The following is a 25,307-nucleotide window of genomic DNA, read 5'->3' as shown; positions in this document are numbered from 1 at the left end:
TCACATTTCGGGCCCAAGTTTTGCACAACTTGTTTTATTGTTATTATTATCCGTAACAAAAGTTCAAGTCGTTGATTGTTATGTTTCATTGTTAATAATTCGCTAACCAGTTTTGTTACAGTTTTATAATTAATCTGATGAATTGTAACGGGCTTCTTGAATGTTTCAATGAATAAAGAACATTAAGCACAATGAGATATGGTTCAATACTGTAAGTTCAAAAATAAGGAATTATGACGAACATTATTAATATGTAACAAGTATGTGACCAGGTGCCTAATAACATTTAAACCTGAGGTATTTTTCCTAAACTTAAGTGAGGTCCTTAATGGCAAATAATAACTGTAAGAAGATATGCGCCAACGCAACGCTCATAAAGAATGATGTCCTTAGATTTAACAGGATTCGGAATTTGGAGGTCCTTTTCATTTATATGACGCAACAGAGATGAAAACTCCACCTTTATACGGTAAAAGGTAGCAAAAAATATACCAAAATGTGTAATGTAAGTAAAACTGTCTTGGCGACTATTGTCATTAAAAAATTAAACATAAAGAAGAAAACTGGACTAATAAATATATTGCATACTTTAATATCTTTGTTTATATTGTATACTCATGTCAAGCTATATCATGTGAACAAATAACATGCACTAGTGAAGCACTCTAGTGTCTAGTGCATGTGCACTGACCGCCTGCAGCGGCGTATAGTGCGGTGCGGGCGCATGCAAACTGCCCGCGCAGTACCGGGGGGGTACGCAAGCGCAGGTGTTAGCATTCCGCGGAATGCGTGCGCCGCGCATCGCAAACGCACTCGATATACTAAACAGGTGTGAATCCGTGTCGCGCTTGCGCCTCCATCACGTTGCATGTTATTTTGCCGCTATTTGGAATTATTCATAGAAACAAAAACATGTAGAGATTTTTTTTAAACAAATATTGTAAGAAAAGGCTTACAATATTTGTTGTTTGAAAGATAACTTGGATTAGAGCTAACAAGGCAATGAGCGGGTGTAAAATTTAGGCCCAGGAAAAAAAAATTGCAAATCTATAACTTTATGTAGAGTGCTTAGTTTAAATATCATAGGGGTAAACATTTGCGTTACACATAATAATTAAGTTTTATTATTTGTTTAAAATTAGGCAACATTTGTTATAATTTTCTTATATTCACCAAAAGCCGGTGCAACTATTGCATGCTCGCAATCAAAACAATATCCAATCCTCTACATCGATAGAAAAATAAACATTAAGAACCAACAAAATATCAAATTAATTTCCAACACACAAACAAAATGGGGCAGTTAACAACAAACAAATCTTTACACTATAAAACGGCCCATAAAAATATTAACTCAATCAAACGTCGGAGATTAACGAGCCGTCCCGAAGGATATGGTATCCTTTTTTCGAAAAGCTTTTTGTGGTGCATGTTTGGTGCGCACGGGTATGGCGCGGCGTGTGCGTATCGTAAAGTGGCGGCGGGATCGCGTCGACGGAACGCATTGTTTCTTTGACATGCCGCCAGCCGACGGCGGGGTCAACGACTCGTCTGGATTTCGTTCATATTCCGAGATTCTCTGGCGCTGAGATGCACGGCGCGGTGCGGCCGGCGGTGGCTGCGCCCGTTGCGTCATGCTCTACAATTGATTAGATGGCTTGTTTAACGACTGTTGTGTTTGCTCTGCGGCTCTCATTATGCGCGGATTTTAATTAACCAACTTTGAAGAGACTACTTTCTAGTTCTGCGTGCATTTGTTGCTTTATTTGAATGGATGATCCAATGTTTGTGTGTGTTTAAGAGTATACGAATTGAGATATTGGCACGTGTATAAACTTTGTGACATGCGCTAGCGTATTGCGTCATAAGTTGTAGGCCAAAGTTATTTAACTTGATTTCCGCATTCCTTCAAAGCTGCAATAGTATATAATAAAATTGTGCAATGTTTACTAATATAAAAATATGTGACCAGTATGATCTAGATATTTAAATGGCTTCACTCTATATAACGTCTAGTTCGCCATACAAATATATGCAATAAATGGTACGGACATAATTCGCATTATGAAAACCGGTTGAAATTCAGTCCGAGATACATTACAAGAACGGACAAAGTCAATCATTATCATCGGCGGTGTGCACCTCAATTATCGGCACACAATGACACGTTACAAGAATCGTTTCAGTTTAACGAGAGGCGTGCCTCGCCCGGGGCTCGAAGCGGAGGGCAGCTCGGCAAAAAACGACATTAGAACGTCCCGGCGAGCGGCGACCTTCACGATATGGTCACGTCGGGGCCGATGCGCTTGCGCACCCGACAGATGCTACTTGCGCGAATCTATCAGACCTTCAAATACTTTTAGCTAGCCGCGTCGATACCAAATAAATTTTAATTTAGTTAATAATAATTAAAATTGCCCTGGCAAGGTAAATATGCGATATAAAGTTATACAGAAAAAGGTAGACTCGTATTGATTATAAATACAGATTACCAAATGGAACGATATTTACTTTGATATCATAAATTGATTGACAAAATTTTAAATTTATAAATAAACATGTAATTACAGGAGATTTTAGTCAGTATGACCTACTTTTTTTATATCTGTTTATTTTGATACAAGGTATTATATTGTATTTAGAATATAGGTAATAACAAAACACTTGGAGCGTCTCATAAACAGAGTCAACATCATACACGCCATTTACTTGACCGGCATGAAGTTAAACGCGGGTGACGTCGCAGTATTTTTTAAGGGATGCGCACATGCACTCCGATGTTCACTGCACAAGTTAGCCTAAACGTTACATCTTGCTTTACAAGGGCATACGACATGTACTACCGAGCAACGCGATTACCTATCGATGATTTCTAACCGAGCACGGCCAGTTAATTCGCAGGACGTATTGTAACGAGCTGCGCATGAGACGTCAAACGTGACGCTTCATCGATTTTAAATTACGTTCGCGATCGCTTATTGTTAATATACAACAGACATGTTTTGCGGTGAGCCGGTTACTATTTAGTTACACGGTAGATACGTCGAATTCCGTTTTGTGCGCCGCCACAATTTTCGGCTAATATTTTAACTGATGATTTATGGCTCAACTATCCTTTTTTGACGAACGCTTTTTCAGTGACTTTTCTTTTTGAGAAAAACCAACTTTATTCTAATTTACATAATGTTTATTTTTATTTATTTAAAATTGCCCCGCATAGGCGTAATGCTAGGCCTATCTCAATTTATGGCTCGTATTTCTGCGTAATGATTTACCTTTCAATGAGGTTATGGAGCGCTTTGAACAACAGCGAACGACACTCGTAGGACAGGCCGCTCTCCCACGACCCCTGCTCGCCTTCTGTAAACAAAGAAACATAATGTTACCACTCACAGAACATAACAACGTAGCGTTACACTAATACATTGGATATTTTTATTTGTCATTCAGTCGCAACAATGAGAAATCAGTGCCTTATAAAGGAGTCTATTGACATGTTGTTTGTAATTTGGTAAAATTATAGCTTATCTGTAGTCATACAAAATTCCAATTCAGTCCGGAGGTTAGACCGATAACATTGAACATTTTGTCCTAACCGCTATGTCACCTTGGCATTGACTGCGTTTCCCTAAACATTTTTATTCGTAGTGGATTTTACAATATAGCCACCGGGCCGGGCGGCCACCGCACCGCCTCCCGTTCAAGGTCGTTATGACAATGAAAATGTGCACAATAAAGCGGAATGGAGGAACGATAAAATCTTGGCTGGATGCACAGCGGCAAGTAACGCTACAAATAGCTGTTGTTGCATTCGCATCACGAGATAAACTCGCCGTATCAACAACGTTAGATGCGAAAACAAGGCGGTGCGCGCGGCCGCTGTTGCCGCTCCGGCGCGCGGTGTCGCCGTCCCGCTCGCGCGCGCCCGCGGTCCGATCGACGATGTGGTGAGTGACGTCACGCGGTTCCGACCGCGGCCCGCGCCGCACGTGCTTGTGTTTGTACCCGCACACCGCCGCGACACCGCACACATGCGAGTGAGGCACAGCGGTGAGCAGCGGTGTGCAGCGGTGATTGCCAGGTTGGCGGTAGCGCCCGCGCTCCCGTCCGTGATCACCATTTAATTATTGACATTGAATTTTCCATGCGGACAGTATTATAATGAGTCGACATGACAGTTGATTCTCTAATCGCAGATAAAGACGTGCTCATTATCAGTATAATGATACGTTAATAATATCGAGCCTTTACCGCCGTTTTAGCGCAACCGACAAAAAACAAATTTTACAGGAGAAGGTTTTTTTTAAATATTTTCAAAAGGAATTATGCATTTAAATTGAAATTTTACATACATTCATTATTTTTATACATTTATATATATAATTTTTAAAAGTCAAAAATATTAAGTATTTATGCCTTTTATGTCGCTTACATTAATTTTGCCATCATAATCTAAGGTTATTTTGGCATTTACGATAAAAAGATCTGTCAATATTACCATATCCAAAAAACTAAATTTGATAAATAGATAGATATTTTAGAAGATTTTCAAATGAAATAGTACCTAGTATTATATTTGAAAATTATATTTTGTTATATTAAACATTTCGAGTAACAAGATCAAGGTTAGTTAAACTAAAAATGGAATGAATGAAATGAAATAAAGTTTTTCTTCTGGTACGAATAATCTTCGTCCGTTTTCACTTAACTCCAGATATTGTTCCATCATGGTTTTAAAATAAAACGTTATAATTTAATAATAAATATATTAAACGTGAGACCAATCAGATTATGTACTAGTACTCATGTAAAATGAAGTGAAATATATTTAATTCTCCTGATCCTCATCTTCATCCGTTTCAGCTAAAGCATCACATATGGTTTGATCATGCCTCATACTTGAATATTCTTGATGGTATCTGTTTGGTATTACGTTTTTGTTGCATAGCTCCTGTAAATCTTTGTATTTAGCTGCTGAAATTTTGAGCCCTTCAGCGTATAAAAGTGTACGTCCTTTTTGGACGATAGCACTATTTGCTCTCGATCTGATGATAAAATCCATATCTATTTCGACATTGTCACTGTCTTCGAAAATCCATATTGAAATTTAACAATAGGAATATTGTTATGAAATTGCACCACTCTTAAAGAATTAAAATTAATTTTAAGTTTAGCTAGCAATAAAGCTTGTGAAAAGATCTTCCAATCCATGATGTCTCCATATTTGAAAACATTAACAATGTAGCTTTTAGGATTATGTCTAGCATTAGTAACGATAGTTGGCCACTAAGAGGGAGCCCATACTGCTTTATTACGAACAAATCTTTTAACTGCTATGAATAGAATTGACAAGCATCATAGTGTGTCCAGATAAAAGATAAGTTATCTTTATTTGTGTAGTAATTATTGCGGTTTTCAAGAAATTAATTAACATAGATATCATTGCACGGTTCCTGTTTGCCCGGCACAGCGATCAGAATATAGATTAACCACAGTATGGGTACTTTTTGGTCTATCATATTTAAATAGGTGGTAGGTCTCTCATATGTGAGAGTCCGCCTGGGTAGGTACCACTGCAATGTCTATTTCTGCCGTTGTGTTCCGGTTGGTACAATATTGTAGCCAGTATAACTACTGGACATATTGAGATTTAACATCTCACGTCTCAGGATGGCGAGCGCAGTGGAATACCAAACAATACTTTGTGATTCAAGGTATTGGATGCTAACTTTACTGTTTATGGGCGGTCGTATCGCTTACCATTAGGCGATCGGCAAGCTCGCCTCGTTATTCAAAGCAATAAAGAAAAAAGAAAACTTATACAGAACTGTGACTATTTCATTACAGCCTCTTTTTTTCTTGGCTTTCACCCCTACACGTAACAATATTCATTCCTTGTGCCACTTTCGTATATACGTTCATTTTAGTATGCATATTTTCTCGGGTAATATAAGGTCACACTATTACAATGCGGAGTCAATACTCCTCTTCTTCTTCTAAATCAAAGCAAACGCATAAGGAGTTAGGATCAGCTACTTTGCTCATTGTTGTGGTATTCTAAAAACAGTGGCTTGCATCTTTCTTCATCCAGAATGTGATTTTAATATTCAGTGGTTCGTTCAAAAAAATCTGTTCTCAAGTGACAAGTTTTTGCATTTCTCACAAAAAACACATTTGTCTTCTTTAGGGAGATAGAATCCGATATTAAAATCTGTTTTAAATATATAACGAAATACTGTTTTTGATAATACTGATGATTCTAGATTGTTTCCTTTCAAGTGATCAACCTACTGTAAATACGAAAACGAAATGTTCTGAAATTCTTGAGGTAAATATAATTTAGTCCTTTTATTGCGATAATAGTGGAATGGAACAGCAGGCAACATCTCAATGAATGATTTTAACTGTGCGACTTCCACTTCATCTGATTTATTATGAGGACGACGAGTTCTTCTGCCACCTCGAGTGGTATTCAGAATTTTATTGGCATTTCAGATGGTGTATCTCAAAGAAATTTAGGATATGTTTAGGGTTTTAAGTAAAAATTGTTGACACACTTGAATATTATTTCCATTGTAGTTTATGGCATAATCGTATGATATTTTGCGAACATTACTACTAGATCTATTTTTGTGTTTTGTACTTTTATAAGATAATTCTGGAATTTACTATCTGCAACTTATAATTCAATCAGAACGATGTTTGTCACATCAAAAATTTGTCAAAATAACCAGGTCTTGACAGGTTTGTTTATAGTAAAAGCCTCAAAGCCCATCACCTATGTGGAAAATATAGGGTCGCTTGCGCTAAAAATAATCGATCGCATGGCACTTAAGACAAAAATTCTTGCTGTCGGTTACGTTATGGATTTAAAAATATATATATTCACGATAATTTTAGCACTTGCTATAACTTTATAACGGCTTTATTTAGGGGGGAAACGACCACAGGGTTAGGTCCGTAGTGGCTTAAAATACTACTTAGGATAAAAAACGCATTTTTGACAAAAGTGTCGCTTACGATAATTTGGCGGTAACGGCTCGATATGTGCTCGAACGACTTCGCCGATGGAATGTTCGTAACTCACTTGTGCGGTAACCGCTCGAGATTGTATTATGAAAGTATATACCCGCGGTGTTGCGTACCGCGAATAACAGCACGTTTTGAATACAGTTGTATTGACAAAATATGTATTATTATTATTATTACGTGGATTAAATCAATATTGGATTTTAAAAAAAATACGATTTTCATATTGTAATGGTATATGGACAAATTCATCACTTTATCATCATTATAGGCGAGGAATGGTCAATCATTAGACACAAGGGTGTGATGACTTGACGCTTTCCACCGCATATCTGTAGTACATCGATCGCATAAAGGAGCGGGCGGACGTCCACGCTGGAGCGCTTCCAACCGATCAGCCTTGACATTAGCGTTCCAGGTGCGCCATCTCTCGGCCACGCGCGTGCATCGCATTCCATCATAAATATTACATACACTAATAAGCCGTTCTAGTTTATTATCTACTTTACGGGAACTCGACGTGGGCGTCTTGTCATCAAGTGTCAGTATGTACGCTGGACAATGTTGCACAGGATTGCAATGAATTAAAATCTTTGCACACGCGAATATGGCACTAATTTAGGTCGATCAAGGTGCACCAAACAATTTTACAGATCATTGAACCATGGTGTGTTATTAAGGTGACTGCAATTAAGCTGTCTCTACTTGTCTGTCCAAGAACATACCTACATTCTAACCTGCTAATTATTATAACCGTTTGACAACACAACATAGGAACACTATATTGAATTTTAATCTTATCGCATATAGATATGATTAATAATAACGATAACGGGTGATTATTTGTTTATAATATATCTGACTATCCATTTGAGGTCTGGATAGATATCACTAGATATTCTTCTTTACGAAATACATCTTTTGTTTAAGTATTTAATATTTTATCTAAAATTTACTATAGTCTTAAGTAAAATGGTCTAAAGGACAAGGGAAATGATCTTTTTCGACGTTCTACTTTAGATGTCTTAAGAAGCCCTTTAAGCCTTGTCATTCATATATCGAGGAGAACACCCTAAATTCCTTCTTATCGCTAAGCAAGGACTATGCTGTACATAACATATTCTCACTGCGCTAGTGTAATAAATTGACTGACCATTTATTGTTTTTGTTAAGTTTTAGTTGACAAATTGCATCTAAGGCTTGTTAGGTATACCAATATAAATACGAATATACTGGAATTAATAAATAAATTGATTAACGAATTTCTCTAGCGTTCCTATATATTTCACTTAATAGCGGCGATAGCCTAGTTGGGTGTGGAACGGACTGCCGAGACGAATGTCCGCAGGTTCAAAACCCAAGGGCACACACCTCTAAAAATAATGTGTGTATTCTTTGTGAATTTATCGTTCACTTTAACGGTGAAGGAAAACATCGTGAGGAAACCTGCACATCTGAGAAGTTCTCTATAGGAATTTCGAAGGTGTGTGAAGTCTACCAATCCGCACTAGGCCAGCATGGTGGACAAGGCCTAATCCCTCTCAGTAGTAGAGGAGGCCCGTGCTCAGCAGTGGGCGAGTATATAATACAGGGCTGATATTATTATTATATTATATATTTCACTTGGTCGCCTCCAAACAGCATGCGCAAGCACCGCCAACTCTCATTGGTGATCTTATTAAGCAATTGCTTTATGTTTGAATTACGAAGTACGGTCCACCAGGAGTAGATCGTAATCAAAGCGTACCGACTGTCGGCTGGTTTGGACAGTAACCACTCAAGGGCGTCGGGAGTCAGCCGAGCGAGCGACTCGACTCTCCGGAACATTTCCAATATTGTTTAAGACTATATATTTAGCTACAGAAAGGGAAGTTTGGTAATGACATTTTCAAGAAACGTTCATTTTACATTAGTAGAGATATTTTGACTGGTAAGTGATAGCTCATCAAATACACGAGACATTAGATTATTATATTTGTTAAAAGATTTTTGATTAAACCATGACAGATATAAACTTTAATATACAATTAATTACTTACTTTATGTTCGAAACATAAGGTTGGTTTAACTAATTTTATTAAAATTATTTTTACTCCACTGACCTTAATCGGCGGTGAGTGCACATGCATTAGGCGAATACAATTAAATAATTCATGTTGATTAAGCGGAACCAAATACTATTAATAAATATTGACTGATGGTCAATTCCTGTTACAAAGTCTACGTAATATAGTAGTTCTGATATTGTTTGTCAATATTTTAGATATCATTATCAATTGCGACGAATATTCGAAGTTTGTTTATGGATGTCAAAAAACGGTTTAGACACATGATTTTCGGCCGTTTACCGATTTTTATACAAATTTAACATCTAATCGAAAATACGTCGCGTTATTTGCGTACAAATAAAACTAAGATCGACGAAGTAAAAACCCCTGGTTCCGTAAGCAAGGTCCTCATTCTAAAAGTAATAGAATATCCATATAATATATAACACGAATACCGGTGCTTACATAAGACATTCCCACATATCCATTCGTACGGTACGTGGTACTTGCAGGTAGAGACATTAACTCGACCTGTACAGTGATTTGCGTAGTGCAGCAGAGAAGTACACTATCACACAATTACCGAACCGTTGAGGCGGCATCGGCTCCATCAGCCAAGGTCGTTAGCGCAACAACGGTAACCGTACCGTACTACAGTACCGATACAGTCGGGTGCCGGGGCAAGTCACGAGCCGACCCGAGGAGCCACCGAGCCGCGCCATCGCGACCACGCCGCGCGCCACCCATCGATCGCCGCACCACCGCCGGAGGCCACCACCGCTCACCGTTCGCACGGCGCATTGGACACCGAACGGCGTGTGTCTCACGAGCGGCGGGTCAAGATGATTGTGAGGTTTCGCGCGACGACATTATTTCGACACTGCTCCGATTTGCATTGCCCGTTTTATTTCGCAAGCGGTTACTCCCTTCGACGGTAACGGCTACATAAACAGCTCTTGTTTTACACAGAGATCGTATTAATTTTACATACTAGTTTGTGGCGCTGTAGTTAAACTAGTCGGCCGCTGATACTATGTGTACATTCTCGAGTTACACGGACGTGTATTCAAATGCTAATTTGAATGTACTAATGCGAGTTCTCAGTAGTTATACCCTGAGTATTGGATACGTACAACATACCAATTATAGTATGTTCGAGGTTTTATCTTGTTTAAATGTGTAATTTTTCAAAACATTGCAATTGCAATTTCAAAGTCAGAAACAACCTGCTCTACCGGCATACTAGCTGATCAATAAGAAAATAACATCTTTACGCGAAAGAAACTAAACACGCAAAAGTTTCGACAAATGAATAAACTGGAGTGCAATGTGGTCAACGGTGAGGGGGTGCGTGCGAGCGCATACTTGGCCGACCAATTAAATATGACAATAGTTTAAAGTTCAAGGTCGCTGTGTGGCGGTGTGCGGCGGTGGCGTGGCAGTGCGGTGCCGGTGGCGGTGCCGCGACGGTGCCGGCACCACCTTGCGCCGGGATCGATAGCGGGCAGACGCCGCGCGCCGCGCCCTCGCCGCGGCCGGGCGGTGCGGCCGGGCGGTGCTGCCGGGCGGCGCGGATGGCGCGAACGCTCAGATCCCGTCGATTATCACACACTATTGTTTGTTTGGAGCGAGCGTTGCGGTTAATGTCGCCGATAACGCGCTGATAACGGCCCGACGCTATTACGTACACGATGATAATTAAATATGTTTTGATATTTCACTTCTGACTGTGGGAACATTCCTGCATTGTAAATAAAATGCAGGATATTCAACTGACCTAATTTATGAATTGACATTATATTTCTCCATAAACAACACAACGTATTAGATATTAAGTACATTTATTGTTAACGAGTTTTTTATTTATTGACCATTTGATTGAGCGTGTAATACATAATTGCGCAGTCAAGTACAATAAAGTCATTAATCACTTTCAAATAACAGCTCCATTGACCATGCTGACTTATGTACGGCTCTCGATTGCAAGTTGCATTGCTCACCGCGCCAGATGTTAAGCTCACGCGCAGACATTTTTAACAATGACAAACGTAGTAAAGCGCATTTCGTAACTTTTGCGATGACCAGTTGCAAATTGGAGGTTTATTTATAATGAAAAACGAGTAAACGTGGCGTTGGTGGAGTGAAGCAGCTTTTCAATACCTAATTAAAGGAATTAGAAGTATGTTGAGACGTGCGGACTAGTGATAGCGCACTCCACACGTAAGAGTCCTAAATTCGATTCCGACAACAAATGTATGGATGAATTTTATATTACGCAACTTAAATTCGTAAATTGCGTGTCCTTGAATCTCTGATTCCCTGCTTAACCATTGGATGTACAGGTGTGAAGGCATGTATGTAGTACATAATAAATGCGCCTCGAACAAAGGCGTTAGTAGAACACGATACCGGTATAGACTAGACTAATATATCTATGAATACAATATTGATTCACGTTTGACGCTTACATATAGGTAAGTATAATATTCTGATCATCGCCGTGGCCTTCAACTCCTGTGTGATTTCTATCGAACTTCAAGCAAAAACAATTCTTATATGTAATACAAAAGGAACGAAATTTTTAATTGAGAATTTAAATTAACGTCGCTACATCTTATTATCACAGTTCAAAAAGAAATTGCAAAAACCAATGCATTACTCGTCTCAATTATAGCAAATTGACAGACCGTCTGGCCTCATCTAAAATAAATTATAAACTTATAACTAAGTTTTATAGAACGCCAGACGGAGAACAATCTCAGACAATGTTTAATTTTAATATTCAATCAATGGTCGTGGTTTGCCTTTTTTGGACGTCTGTGTATGGAGGAATTATTATGCTCGGAACGCAATCGTTGAGGTCGAAAGGGACATAGCTGGGCCATAATGAGCTTCGTCTATTTACTTCCACATAAATATCAACTGTGATGAATAAGGATTTAAGTGCTACGTAAAATATATTTGTGTGATAAATAAATAGTAAACATTGCGCGACAATTGATACAAGTGGATCGCGACACGGCAACGTCGCGGCGCGTGTTGTCGCGTTTTGTTTACAAGTTCCGCAGCGCCGGTGGAAGCTTACCGCTGCGGTAACACCGCGGCACACCGGCTGCGTGATACATTACGCTGTCGGGCAACGTCGCGCAACATTACAATGGCAAAAGCTCCGGTTAACACAGATGGTCGCGGGGTATTTAACCCGGTTCGGCGCCGTCTGATAATGTAATCCAAGATTGTATGAATTCGAGCGCCCGCAGCGGCCGGCGCGGAGGGGCTCGCGGCTGCGACCCATCGCCCCGTCTCTGTCGCACGCGCCCACGTGCGTGTGACGTCACGCGCGCGCTACTTCGCCGACGTCACGGACCGCCCGAGAACCTCACCTCGCCTCCGTGCCGCCGGAATAGGAGCCCTATCCGCTTGTTTGGGGCTGACGCGGTGGGGTGGAAGAAGGGGCGCGGGGCGGACAACGCCGAGGGAACACTCGAAACTATCTCATACACCGTACGGGTAGTTTGTATTCGAGATGATATTTCATAACTTTGAAATATTATTTTTTAGCGGAAACGTAACTAAAACCTATTAATTGACATGCAATTCAAACGTAAACAAACTTGAAAGTTTTAAGAACCGAAATAACATAATTTTATATGTGTTTATAAAGAAGGAAGGACGCGATGTTATCGGTACACTTAAAGGCGCTTTAACGTTCAATTGACAGACCACGACCCTCAGTTTATCGCCATTTATTTCATTATCAATATTGCGCATAAAGCCTGCCCTCGCATCTACTGCCGGAATCGCGCACAGGGGCGGACTAAACACGAAAATGGTGCATCAAAAATAGCTCAAACGAGTCGCACTGAAAAGGGTAGAAAGTAATTGAGTGTGTCAAAGTTTATCTGCAACTTGTTCACATGTTTATTACGACGATAAAACTTTTAGTTTTACTGGAGAGAATAAAATTGAAAGGAAGGATAACATTAAGTTAAATGTTTACATGTTTTATGTGTTTTGGTTTATAATTTTTGTGGTAAAGGTAACAAACAATTGGGTCTGATGATTGCAAGTCCATGGACACCTATCATTGAGGAAAGGCAACGAGTTTTGTGGAGGTTTATGTAGAGCTCTTTTGATTGTTTTGATTTTAAATATGTATTCACATTTCATATTCAATTACACATTGTACCTAGGCAGACTTAATACCATAGGCATCCTCTGCTAATCAACATTACTTGATTTTGTACATAATTTTTAATTATTTGAGCAAACCGAACATGTTATGAGCAACTGTGCAATGCTATCACTACTACGTAGGGCAATACCCTCTGCAGTTTCGGTTAGGTGCGGGCCTGGCGGCATGGCGACAAGGCGGCACGCCGCGCGGGGTGGTTCCGGCGACCATCTGCGCGGCTCGGCACACGCAGCTGCCCACCCCCAGTGCCGACGCCGCGCCACCCTCTCAAACACTTTTGTTTTACTTCACTATCGGGTCATTGCGAACCAATTTATGTGGGACACGCTTTTTATTTATTAAACATATCTCTATATTTTTAATTGGTTATGTATTTCTTCTTTATTTAAATTGCGAACCTATTCGACTTGATAAACCACCCAAAATTCCATGGCGTTCAGTTGAAGGCATATGCTCAACATGAGCGTTGCAAAACAGAATTGAATTATTTTTAAACCTATTAAACATTACGAATATAAAATAATAGAGCATAAAAATAAAAAAAAAAACAACTATAACAGAATTAATATAATTCCTTTTACTTCATGCATTGCACCAAATGTAAACAAGCATTTAACTACACCGTCACAATTATAATCAGATATACGCTCACGTATTTCGTCCGTGTATTATTTCTATTCGCACATACAATCAGGTGTAATGAACAAAAAAAAAAGTCCACTAAAAGTAACAATGACAGGATTATTATAACAGTGTAGAGTTTGTGCTTAAAATAAATAAACTTCACGGCGAGTAACTAGAGGGCGGTAATTTCAAGGTTGCTGCCGTCCGTGCGAGTTGAATGCATTTAAATATTCAGATGAATAATCTGTTTGTATGATACATGTTATTTGGGATAGGGGTTTGGCGGTATTTTGGGGTGGAATGAGGTATTTGTGGAGGATGGATGGCTCTATCAACACTTATTCTTAGTATTGAAAATGCACCTTAAGGCTTTTCCTGATTGGGTCCTAGTTTATCACAAGATTTTGCAGTGAGTCAACACTACCCATGAACATTGAACTGACAATACATATATGCCATGATATAAAACTAGATACGGTACTTTGAATAGGTCTCCTCAACACATAACCGTATCAGTATAACGAAAGCAAGGGTTATTAACAGCCTTAGCATTACCTAACCCGACGCGCGAGTGAGTCCGTGATGGCGCGAACAAGTAACAACTGTTTTCGCAATAGTCGCGCGACGCAACCATAGTGGCGGCCTGGCGGACGTGAGCTAACCGAGTCAAATCTGTAATAACGGCACTCTGGACTGATGGTGAGGATGTAAGACACGGTTCTACTAAAATTAAGTGGAGAGTGTAGTAAATAAATTTGAATTTATTCGCCTTTGGTCCAGTAATCATGTCGCGACAGCGTTGAAGTCTTTCGGACAGAAAAAAACATATTTCATAAACATGTAGATCGATATTGGTACCAGTTTCACAACTGTTACATTATGGGATAAAGTATAATTTTCGTAAACTTCTGATAGACTTCATAGAGCGCTGGTAGAGTCTTCTGCTGAACAGTTTTACGCTCTAAATAATTTCTTACGATCCCATTGATCGCCGGAAGATTTTTTTTGTGACACGCGCAATGTCATGTAACTGTCATGTTTGCCGGCAAACATTCCGATGGTAAATGGGGTAAACCATCCACTGGGCAAGTAAATCCTAGTTGAGACATTAAGAACATAAAACTATAAAGAAAACATCCAATATCTATAGTTAGTGCCAACACCATAGAGCGGCGCGGGCGGGCACTATGCGGTGCGCACGCGCGTGCCATGTCGATAAATAGCTCGATCCGTCGATACACGTCACGGCGACGTTATTAATAAAACCGCGAACGAGCAGCCACGGGCAACAACCCCGCGGCGGCTCCTTACGCGCCGCATCGCGCTGCAACTGTTACATCACGCGCATGGACTCCGCCTGCCGCCTGCCGCACGCCGCCCGTCTGTCGATGAGGGCTCGTATTGTTTATAGACACTTTTAGTTTTTAAAGGGATTTGTGTAGAGCGATATCTTAACTCAGATATCGTAAAGAACTAAAACGTCTATTCTTATTGTATTAAAGTCCAAAAGCTGATTTTTATCAAGTCACTAATGGTGTTCCTTGTAAGGAAACCTACGAGATTCCCCGAACTTTTTTTATTGGGGCACGGCAGTGACCAAAGTTCACCTGATATACACAGGCTCCTTTCAAAATGCTACAAACTGACGTGGGCAACTTAGGCGGGCTTAACACCTTGTGTACAGAGGTCGCTACCTAGGCGGATACAAGCTCGCCAGGCAGATACAAAACATATCCTACCACCAGCAATTCAAATAAGGTTAAAAATGGAATGCAACTTGAAATTACTGTCCTACTATACCTAGATATAATTTTGACGAAATGTGGTTGCACTGATAACTGCCTATCCCTTGGAGATAAAAAAATCATGAGTCCGTGTATAGTTTTGTAGGAGGCACATTGAAAAATAAATTAAAAGTAAACGCGCGCAATAATGGAACGAACGCTTACGTAGGCGTTCGGTAATGTACACAATAGACAAAAATAACCAATTTGCAAAACAACATGTTATTTTGTGCAATTATTGATTGGCTCTATTGACACGTTGAACAATTTAACAATATTTAATAACAGTTTTAATACGAATGTGAAATACGTAATACTTTTATTCGAAGACATATTTTTTACTTTCGCTTAATGGAATCTTGTGAAATTGTTTGATTTGTTTTAATTTATTGAACAGAATGCTTGTTACAAACGTTCATAATAAACTAAATAATATATTGTAAAGGAATTATAGTTTCCACAATATGTAAAGTCAGTGTTTGAGCCAAAATTAGCTACATTTTTCATTAAAACTGTTAAGTTCAATCAGAAGGGACTAATTAAAACCGAGAGGGCTTTCTTACAGAGAATATAACACTCCAATCCACTATGATTCAATTAAAAAGAAACGTACAACAAGAAATGGCAGCCATTACTGAATGTACGTGAGGCGCATTGCTCACAAATATTGCTACTCAAGCGAATAAATCGCCATGAACGCGTTCGATCACAATAGGGGACCGGCCTATGCTTGATTTTGTACATTATTCTATATTTAATGGTTAATAATACGAATAAGAAGCACTTCTGTGAAAACTGCATAAATATTGGTTAAAAAATGAGCGAGTAATTTATATTTAAAAATTGTAATGTGCAGAAGTGGCCGCGATGTGGGGATATCGCTTCAACTCTTTTTTTCGCACGCGTCGTAATTCGTCGTCCCGATGACGTCACATGTGGATATTTCGTCTCTTTTCTATTTCTTGTTAATTCCCCCTTCCACCGAAATTTTAAGTCTTATAACTTGTTGATTTTTTACCGGATTTTAATAATTCCTTCTGTGTTATAATTTATATTATGTAAATATTCGATAATAGTAAAGAACCAAAATGAGTCTGGTAGCCTATTGAATGATATTGTTATTATCGTCTACATAAGAAAAAAAGGAATTAACTTGTCACTTAGGTATGATATTAAAGCGTATTTTGGAAGACTGGTCCAAGCAATGTATTTGTTATTCGTAGTCCTATAGAAAACGAGAAATGACAAAAACCATCCGTGTTTGGAAGATTATCAGCTTCAGTCATTTACTTCTAGAAAAAATATTCGGTACCCTCTCATCTCATAGAAATATCGTACTTCATAATGTGCAAATAAGACCTCCTTTACATTGTAAATTTCTAAAAAAAAACATCATCTACAAAGACGACACCGTAACACCGTCGACACGACACTCGGAAGCTGCGAGTGGGCGATCTTTCCCACGGCCCCTCGGCCGCCGCCCCGCCGTTTGCGAAATTCGACGACTGTCAACTTGTTATTATTTTGATGCCAAACGTTTGAGAGGTGGCAAACGAATGCAATTGTTACGTGATTTTTTTTTTAATATGGTGGTCGTATCAAGAAAATATGATGGCCGATGTTATTTAGTATTTCATCATTTGATACTATACTCTTATCTCGTGGTTTAATAACACTACTATTACATACCTACTGCACAATGCGGGGCACGCTGACTTTCCTCTACTACTTGTTAGGGTTTAGACCTAAGCCCACCACGCTGGCCTAGTGCGGATTAGCAGACTTATCTTCGAAAAGTGGCAAGTTTTGAACCTAAAGACATTGGTCTTGGCAGACCGTTTCATGCCCAACTAGGCTATTACGCACTCCTTAAGAAGTCCCGTGTACAAGTACATAAGATATTATTGTTAACTGTTCAATACTGTGTGTCGAATCGATTTGCTGTCGAGGTGGTAGTTATGCGTCAACTCTTAAGCCTTAATAGCGTAAAATAAAAAAAAAAAACACCATTTTACTTCAAATGTAAATCAACAAATTGCGGTATTGTCATTCGCAAACGTTAATCAAAGTTAATTGAAGCTATATTTATAAATTGATACTTTATAACTGTTTAATTGAAAATCTTTGTAACGAAAAATATTATATAAAATAAACATCACTTATCTCTCAAACGCATCGATGATACGTAAATATTTACGATAATCAGCGATACACACTTCGTACGCATCTCAAGTTTAAATACGTAAATTTCGAGTTGAACAATACATCTCCGCATCATTATGGGAGGGTCATGCGTGTGTTAGAAAGCAGCCGGCGTTGGGTGTCGTTTTCACCGGCCGGCGTGTGCGAGTCGATAACCACATAGAGTGCGGGCGTGCGTTGCGTCCCAGCCTTAGCTGCTAATTAATATATCTATCAGGTCGTCAGTACACTCTCTTCGTGTGTTCAGTTGGGTGGAACCGTACGGTGATATCGCAAAATTAAAGCGAACTTTGTTATTGTCAAACTAACCTTAGTAATTTTCGTTTATACCCTGACTCTTATAGGATGCTGTTCATACATCCTTACTGAAAGGATATTCATATTATTTTAGTATTTCCAAAGAGTACCTCCCTAAAACACTATAATTACCGATTTAGAGTGTTATAAGATAAAAATAAAATACAAAATTAATTTTAACCTCCAAATCTTAAACTATACAGCTTGTATCGGTGAAATCAAAAAAGTCTATTTAAATTGTCTTAATTATAAGACCTGTTAAATCAAGAATCTACCACCGCTTTGGACCGTGCTATCGCGGTGAACAAGCGGCGCGGCGCAAGCGCAGGCGGTCGATCAATGGCAGCGCGGTGACATAGGACAGCGTTTCGCGGAAGACGTCCGCCTTATCAGCCGCATCTCGCATCACCCACATAATCCGCTGTGAGATAATGTTTGCGATAGATAACGCACATGAAATACATTGTCATGGAAATTGTACGCAACCTTACACGATAAAAATAACAGATACGTCTGCAAATATTTTGGAGATGTTTACTAATTTCGCTCTATCGAATAAAACCAATAATACCTGAATGGTGACATAATTTTGCAAGACGATTGACATAAATACAAGTTTCCGATATCGACAATAGAGGGAGCAGCAGTAGTCGTCGAATATGTTTACAAATAATAAGAAATAAACCCACGAGAATCTAGAAAACCTAAAATAAAACAACTTTAGCGTTTTACTATAATAATACAGTGAACACGATTGTGAACAGCCAGTGATACGACGATGAATGCGTTAAGAACACGCACTTATGGATACATAATGTGCGTTCAGAATTTATTCAAGGGTGTACAGTAAAGTACCTTGCATTTAGGGGGCACACAGAGGCACCGACGGGCGCCAGGTCAACGACTGTAGCCGACGGCCCGCGGCACGCGGCTCGGCGGCAGGGCCATCCATCTACTCGCTCCGACACGGACAGGGAGCCCGAACACCGGCCGGACATCGCTAGCCGTGTCTGCAACAACGTGAAATCGATACTGGCACTTACTTCAAATGCCATATCTGATCGTTTATTACAACTGTGACAGGCCACACGCACTCGTAACCAACAATTTGCAATTGCGTTTCTTATGCAATCCAACAATTTTCAAAACAAATACCGACGGATTATTATAATGTTCCAAAATGTTTTCGATACGAGGTAAACCAGTTGAAGCACGTCGGTTAACGTTTAAAACAGTAGAGTTCAGTGACAGCGGCACGTAAATGGCCATCAACGATCCCATTGTGAGGAATTCGGGCGACCGACCCGCCGGGCGGCGCGCGCGCCTCATCCATTTATCACGCGACCATTTATATCGGCCCCGAAGGTGCTGTACAACAGGGTTTTAGCCTTTGTTCCGACGTGACAACGTTGTTAGCGTGTGGAACCAGTTGGCTCACAGTCCTTGGACATCTGTCGACATAATGGTGCGCGGGGACATGTGCAGCCAGGATCAGGTGTCGCGACGCACTGACCGCGGGCAAACCCGGCGCGACGGGTTACCGAGCCGGTGCCAGCCGCGTCGCACACCCACCGACACCAGAAAGTAAAAACTAAATATTTGTATCATCAAACGCAACCGATAGGGAGCGCCGAAAATTGCGCGCCAATTACGGGACGAATTTAGAGATGCCGGTCGAGATATCGACCAAAAGGCGGAAACGAAGAAAAAAAACGGACAAGCGGACGACAACGACGAGACAATTAGAATTAAAGTGAACAATGTTGCATGAACAAAAAGATGTAGAGTGAAGCTCGTTACGGATAACGAGCCGTCCTCCGAGGCGAAGGCGAAAAGAAACGATTTAATTGCGTCCACAATTAGCCCACAAAACGACCTGTTGCGTTTGCATTACTGAACCGTTTAAAAGAGAGAAACAGGCCGTGATTTATACGGACCGGCGGGACTGTCCGCCGATATACCACTCGGGGTACGACGTCGTCGCACGTCCGCGCATGCCAATGCATTACAACATTATTAAACACTGAAAACGAGTTACGGGGGTTATTATGTAAATCTGTGCAACACTCTTAAGTGGTAACTCAGTCGGTGATACTTTAGACTTGGTATTTAAAAAATAAACAATATGACAATTGTCCAATGTCTGGTTAATCTTTTGTAGATTAAGATATAGCGCGCTACGCAAAACCAAGCATTTCTAACAATTAACCCTACTTCTTTGCTATCAGTTATTCCGGTGTAAAATCAGCTATCTTACTCGTTCAAACGAATCAACTTTGCTCGATCTTGGACATTCTGCAGTGAGACCATTGTGTTGTTGATTTCCTTTTAACCCTATACAGATATCAGTTACCAGGGAACATTGTAGTTAATGTAGCTGGATGCGGGCCGCTTACAATAGATCAGTCTGGAAATCTTTGGGAGAGGCCCATGTTCAGCAATGGACATCCTGCGGCTGATGATAATGATTGTAGTTAATAGCATACAAGCGTAGTATTGAAACAAAACCACAATTTTTACACGACTAAATCACACAACCATAGAGAATACAGATCCTGAACGCATGTCACGAGACGTGTCGACTTGTCCGCTCAGGACCGTTCGCCGGGGAGCATTAATCGCCTAATTACCCGTCCGACTCTCACAAACGACGGATTTACATTGTCTAGACTTATTCCGGCTTCATTGTAATAAGATAAACTGAGAACGTGTGCGCACGTCCTTTGGTTTAATTGTACGCGAAATTAGTGAGGTTTAAAATCGCTTAGGTTACGGAGAAATTGATAAAAAAGGGATGTTTATGAAATATAAGTAAATATTTTAATTTAGGGATAAATATCACTAATGAATTTGGTATTTAAAAATAAGAGATCTTGATTTGAACGCGCATATATAGCACATTCCCAGACTTTGCACGGAAAATCCAGGGAAACTTGAACTGGCAGCCCTGACTACAGTGAAGACTGGTTAATTTGAATGTTATCTTGAATCGCGTATGTAACGTGAAATACACTTTACCGGGAACTAATTGTTGAGCACTAGTTTATTTACTCTGAACTTACAATTTACGATAATCTAACATGCTAACAAAGACATTTAGACAATTTTATTAGAAATGCTTTATATAGATCACCACATAGATTTAACTGCTAACTTAGGAGTACAACAAACAGGTACTTATGATAACATACAGGTTTGTTGCAGCATTTGTTCAAAACGAAATCCTTCTTGTCACAGTAGAAGGCAGACAGATGTTCATGTGGGTCACCTATAGATATAACCATTCAACATGGACATGCATACTGCGTTCAGACAGTTAAGGGTAATTTCCGACCGAGAAGAGGAACGTGGAGAAGGGGAACAAGTAGAAAACATAATTGGGAGGAAAATTAAAGAAGAAAGCATCTCAATCAAAACTGTATTTAGTATAGCCTCCAGTTAGAACACACGCAAGTTTCGCGTAATGTCAATACCAGATCGAAAGTTCGCACGCAAAACTAGAATACCACTCGAAACGTGCGACATAAAACTACGTGGGGAGTAAAAAAGTTGCAAAGAATAACACTAAAAGTAGTGTTCGAGTGTATCTGCTCAATGAACTTGGGACATTTTACTAGGAGCTGGCATGGATCCAAAGCGCAGAGACCCGCGCCGCCAGATGGCACATGGCGAGCACGATTGGTCAACGGCGACGCGGAACGATCGCAAATGAGGATGTTACGACCATATCCAATAGTGCGTACCTATCAATTATTGCTCGTCGACGTCCCACATAATTGAGTTGCCGCCGCGCCGCTTCATATAACTCGTGTGTTGCATTGGAAATTTTCGCCGACATAATTCTCTGTAGGTATAAATATGCCATCGAAATTATCAAGATCACACGTATGACCAATTAGTCACAATAGAAATGTGGCGGTGGCGTCAAACGAGCTGACGACAACAAAGCTGCATAGCATAGTGCGTAGGACGGCGGGCTGGGCGGCACAGGAAGTATAAGGGCACGTAATCTGAAGACGAGTGGCAAGAGGGTTGCGGGCGCGGGTCGGCACTCGGTACACAAATCGCGGTGTGGCCGCGCGGGGGCCGTATCGATCAGCGTGCGGCGCGGCGGCGTGCGAGCGGGAAGCGCGCGCCGCCCTGCTACGTGCCACTTATCGCCGTCTTCACACCTAATTTATCGCATGTCGCAATCGACGCCGATGTTTGTATACAGCGCTTATGATGCCTCCCCGCCTTTGCGTACATATTTTTATGCTCTTTTATCGCGTCTCGGCGATAACAATTACATCATTGTTATTATTTAAGCACCGTGTTACTGTTTATAGCCTATTAATGCCGTGTGCGATTCATAAAAGTGACTAAGAAGGTCCACTGCAGTACATTATTAGAACTTTCTCTATTCTATAACAAATTAACATAGTCTAATTAGTTGAGAAAGTGAGTTTTAAAACTAACCAGAGGCGTGTAATTTTCTCATTAAAATTTTACCGTGTGGAGCCATGTAGAGTTTCAAAGCATGTAAGTATTTATTCATAAGGTATTACAAACGTTGACACGGGTGCGTGAAGGTCGCAGGACACGTGGCCGGCGCGTAAATTGGAACGTATGCGTGGGGCGTGTGGACGCGGCATTCGCCGGCCAATCCGCAGGTGGCGAGCGCGGATCGATAGCGATCGCCCGCTCCCGCCTCCGCGCCAGCATCCGCCCGCACCGTGCAACTGGCTCAACTCGGGCGGGTTGCAGCTGCGAGCCGGCCGTGCTTGCGACCGTCGCTATGTTTAAGTGTACGCGGAGGGTTGAGTCGCGCCGCGATAGACATTGTCGCGATACTTCATACTATACTGTCGCCCTACATCCACTTTCGGGGGGGTTGAAAACTTATCAAACAAACTGAAGTATGCGTTGGAAATAAAAGTAGATTTTCTGTTACACTGTAAGTAAATAAATAAGTTTTAGCGGTATACCTCGACCCACAAACAAATTATTAAATTATTCTAAATAAAGCACCAGTAGATATTTCGATAACATAATTACGAATATAAATAATAATGTATAGCCTGATTAATATTGATAGGAGTTCGTTTAACTTTGGAAGGAAGGAGTTCAGTAAAATTTGTCCTAAAATGGGAAAGACAAGACTAATTAAAAGTTTTTGAAGTTGCGTGATCTTCGAAGTCACTTTTTATTTTTGATACTCAATAAACTTTGTTTGCTACTCTTGAATTAAAGAGTAAAAAAACTTCTAAGGGTTCATTAACACGACAACGATTTACGATCTGTAATTTAAAAAGCTCTTTTTTAATTGACTCATTGTGAAGGCGTCTAGTATTTCTACGTAGTGCATACTTATATCAAAGTCTGGTCTAAACTACAGAGTTTACGTAACGGCGGAGAATTTCGCCAAGACCCGGAGCGGCACTTGTATTCTACGTAAACATTCTTAGAGTTTCAGTAACATGTTAGTGATGCCTCATGCCCATGATAATGACATAAAAAAAGATAGCAAAAGATGACGTCATATTTAATCGGTCAATATCGATTGAAAACAGTTATTGGCGCGATCCCCGATATTGTAACACTGGGTATTGTGCCGGCGCGTGGGCCGCGGTTCAACAGCCCACTGCGACCGTCTAATAGTTTGTTTAACAAATATCCGATGCCGCGATACCGCAGCTCTTTGACTCATCGCTAGGTTGGGCGAGCGCAGCTTTTTAAGTTTGGACTTAAAGTGCAAAGGTCAAGTTGATATTAAAATATTCGTAGAATTTTCTAGTTTTTTCTAACTGATGACAAACTGAACTGAACGGAACTGATCATTGTCAAGCTATTGCTACGACTAACAAGCTTTTAACCCATCCTTCCATTCCCCACAACCGTGCTATTCCCGCGCTAATTAACTCGGCATCATCATGGACTCCGCAGCGCGCCTTGACAGCTCTTGAACCCGTCCAGCTCGGCGCGCGGCGGCGCTGTGCCCACTCGACGCGGACGCCCGCTATTGCATGCGACGCCGCCAGGTGGCAAGATGCGCCGATAATTGGACGGTCGATTTGAGTCGTAAGGCTTCGATGGACGTTGCGGACTGGCGATATTATTTATTGAATAAAATATTATATTTGACGAGTGTTTGCGGTTGTTGCAGACAGGTGATTATAATGACAATTTCAATACTTCGAAATATATTAGTTGGATTGTTTTTGAGAAGGTGCTATCAAGTTTAAAACAATTCAGGGATTAGATCACTTTTTTGAAGGACATAAAAGCTGACAACAACTTATCGATCAATTACGTATAAAATATGACACCGGAGCTGCATGTCGCAACAAAATTTCGGAAGTGGCGGCGGATGGTGCGTCAACTTGATATCGACAAAATTAATTACATACACATAGGTTGACCTTTACGATACATGAAAATGCAATCACGCGTGACCCTCGCAAAGGGAAACTTGAGCAATCAGTCGGAAACACCGACAGCCACCTCTCAAACATAGCCGTCAGGACCGCAGTCGACGAAAAAAACACGTTAAACTATGACCTTTATTAATTTCATTAGTGAAGCGATAAAGCTTGCTTGTATCTGAGCCGCGAGCACGCCCACGCCCACACGGGGTGGGGAACGTGACATTAAACCCTCGCACCCTTCCACCACCGGGCGGTGTCGGGCCGCACTCGTCCACCCCCGACCCCTCCCGCGCCCGCCCTGCAGTGAACACTTCACCCCCGCGCCCTTCGACCCACGTGCCTCGCCCGAACGTGTGCCGAGCGACCTTCGAAAACGGCCGATAACTTCGGTGAAATTGGTAGTAAACAAATGGACAATTACAGTTTTCCAGTGAGCGGAAAGGCATATTGACGTACTTTCGTAACGCGGCTCGTGAGTGCCACGTACGACAAGTTTTAATGTGTTCAGTATATTGACGCAAGATCCTGGTGGAAACAGGAGAAGCATCGACCATTACTATCATGCAACCTTTTGCACGACACCCGTCCCCCTGGGGCGGGAAAATCGCATTATGTCGGGAATATTTTTCGTTTACGCTCTTGATACGATTGCATTGGGAATCGAATTTCTTCCAATAACGTATATTGATTCGTGCATTTCTTCGGGACATTTGTAATAATA

At 40.6% G+C, this 25,307-nt stretch overlaps 1 protein-coding gene across 1 annotated transcript in view; it reads right to left on the bottom strand.

The window, feature by feature from the left end:
* The window catches only part of LOC119193429 (mediator of RNA polymerase II transcription subunit 13-like), a 70,496-nt gene that overhangs the window by 6,776 nt on the left and 38,413 nt on the right, over positions 1–25,307 (bottom strand). The window contains exon 3 of the mRNA XM_037447026.1: positions 3,276–3,360. Within this exon, the coding sequence (XP_037302923.1) occupies positions 3,276–3,360 (85 nt within the window). The remainder of the gene's footprint in view (positions 1–3,275; positions 3,361–25,307) is intronic.

The sequence above is a fragment of the Manduca sexta genome, unplaced genomic scaffold (genome assembly GCF_014839805.1).
Source record: "Manduca sexta isolate Smith_Timp_Sample1 unplaced genomic scaffold, JHU_Msex_v1.0 HiC_scaffold_53, whole genome shotgun sequence".
In the NCBI taxonomy this organism is placed as follows: domain Eukaryota; kingdom Metazoa; phylum Arthropoda; class Insecta; order Lepidoptera; family Sphingidae; genus Manduca; species Manduca sexta.
The sequence above is the reverse complement of the archived record's forward strand: the minus strand, read 5'-3'. Positions and strand labels throughout refer to the sequence as shown.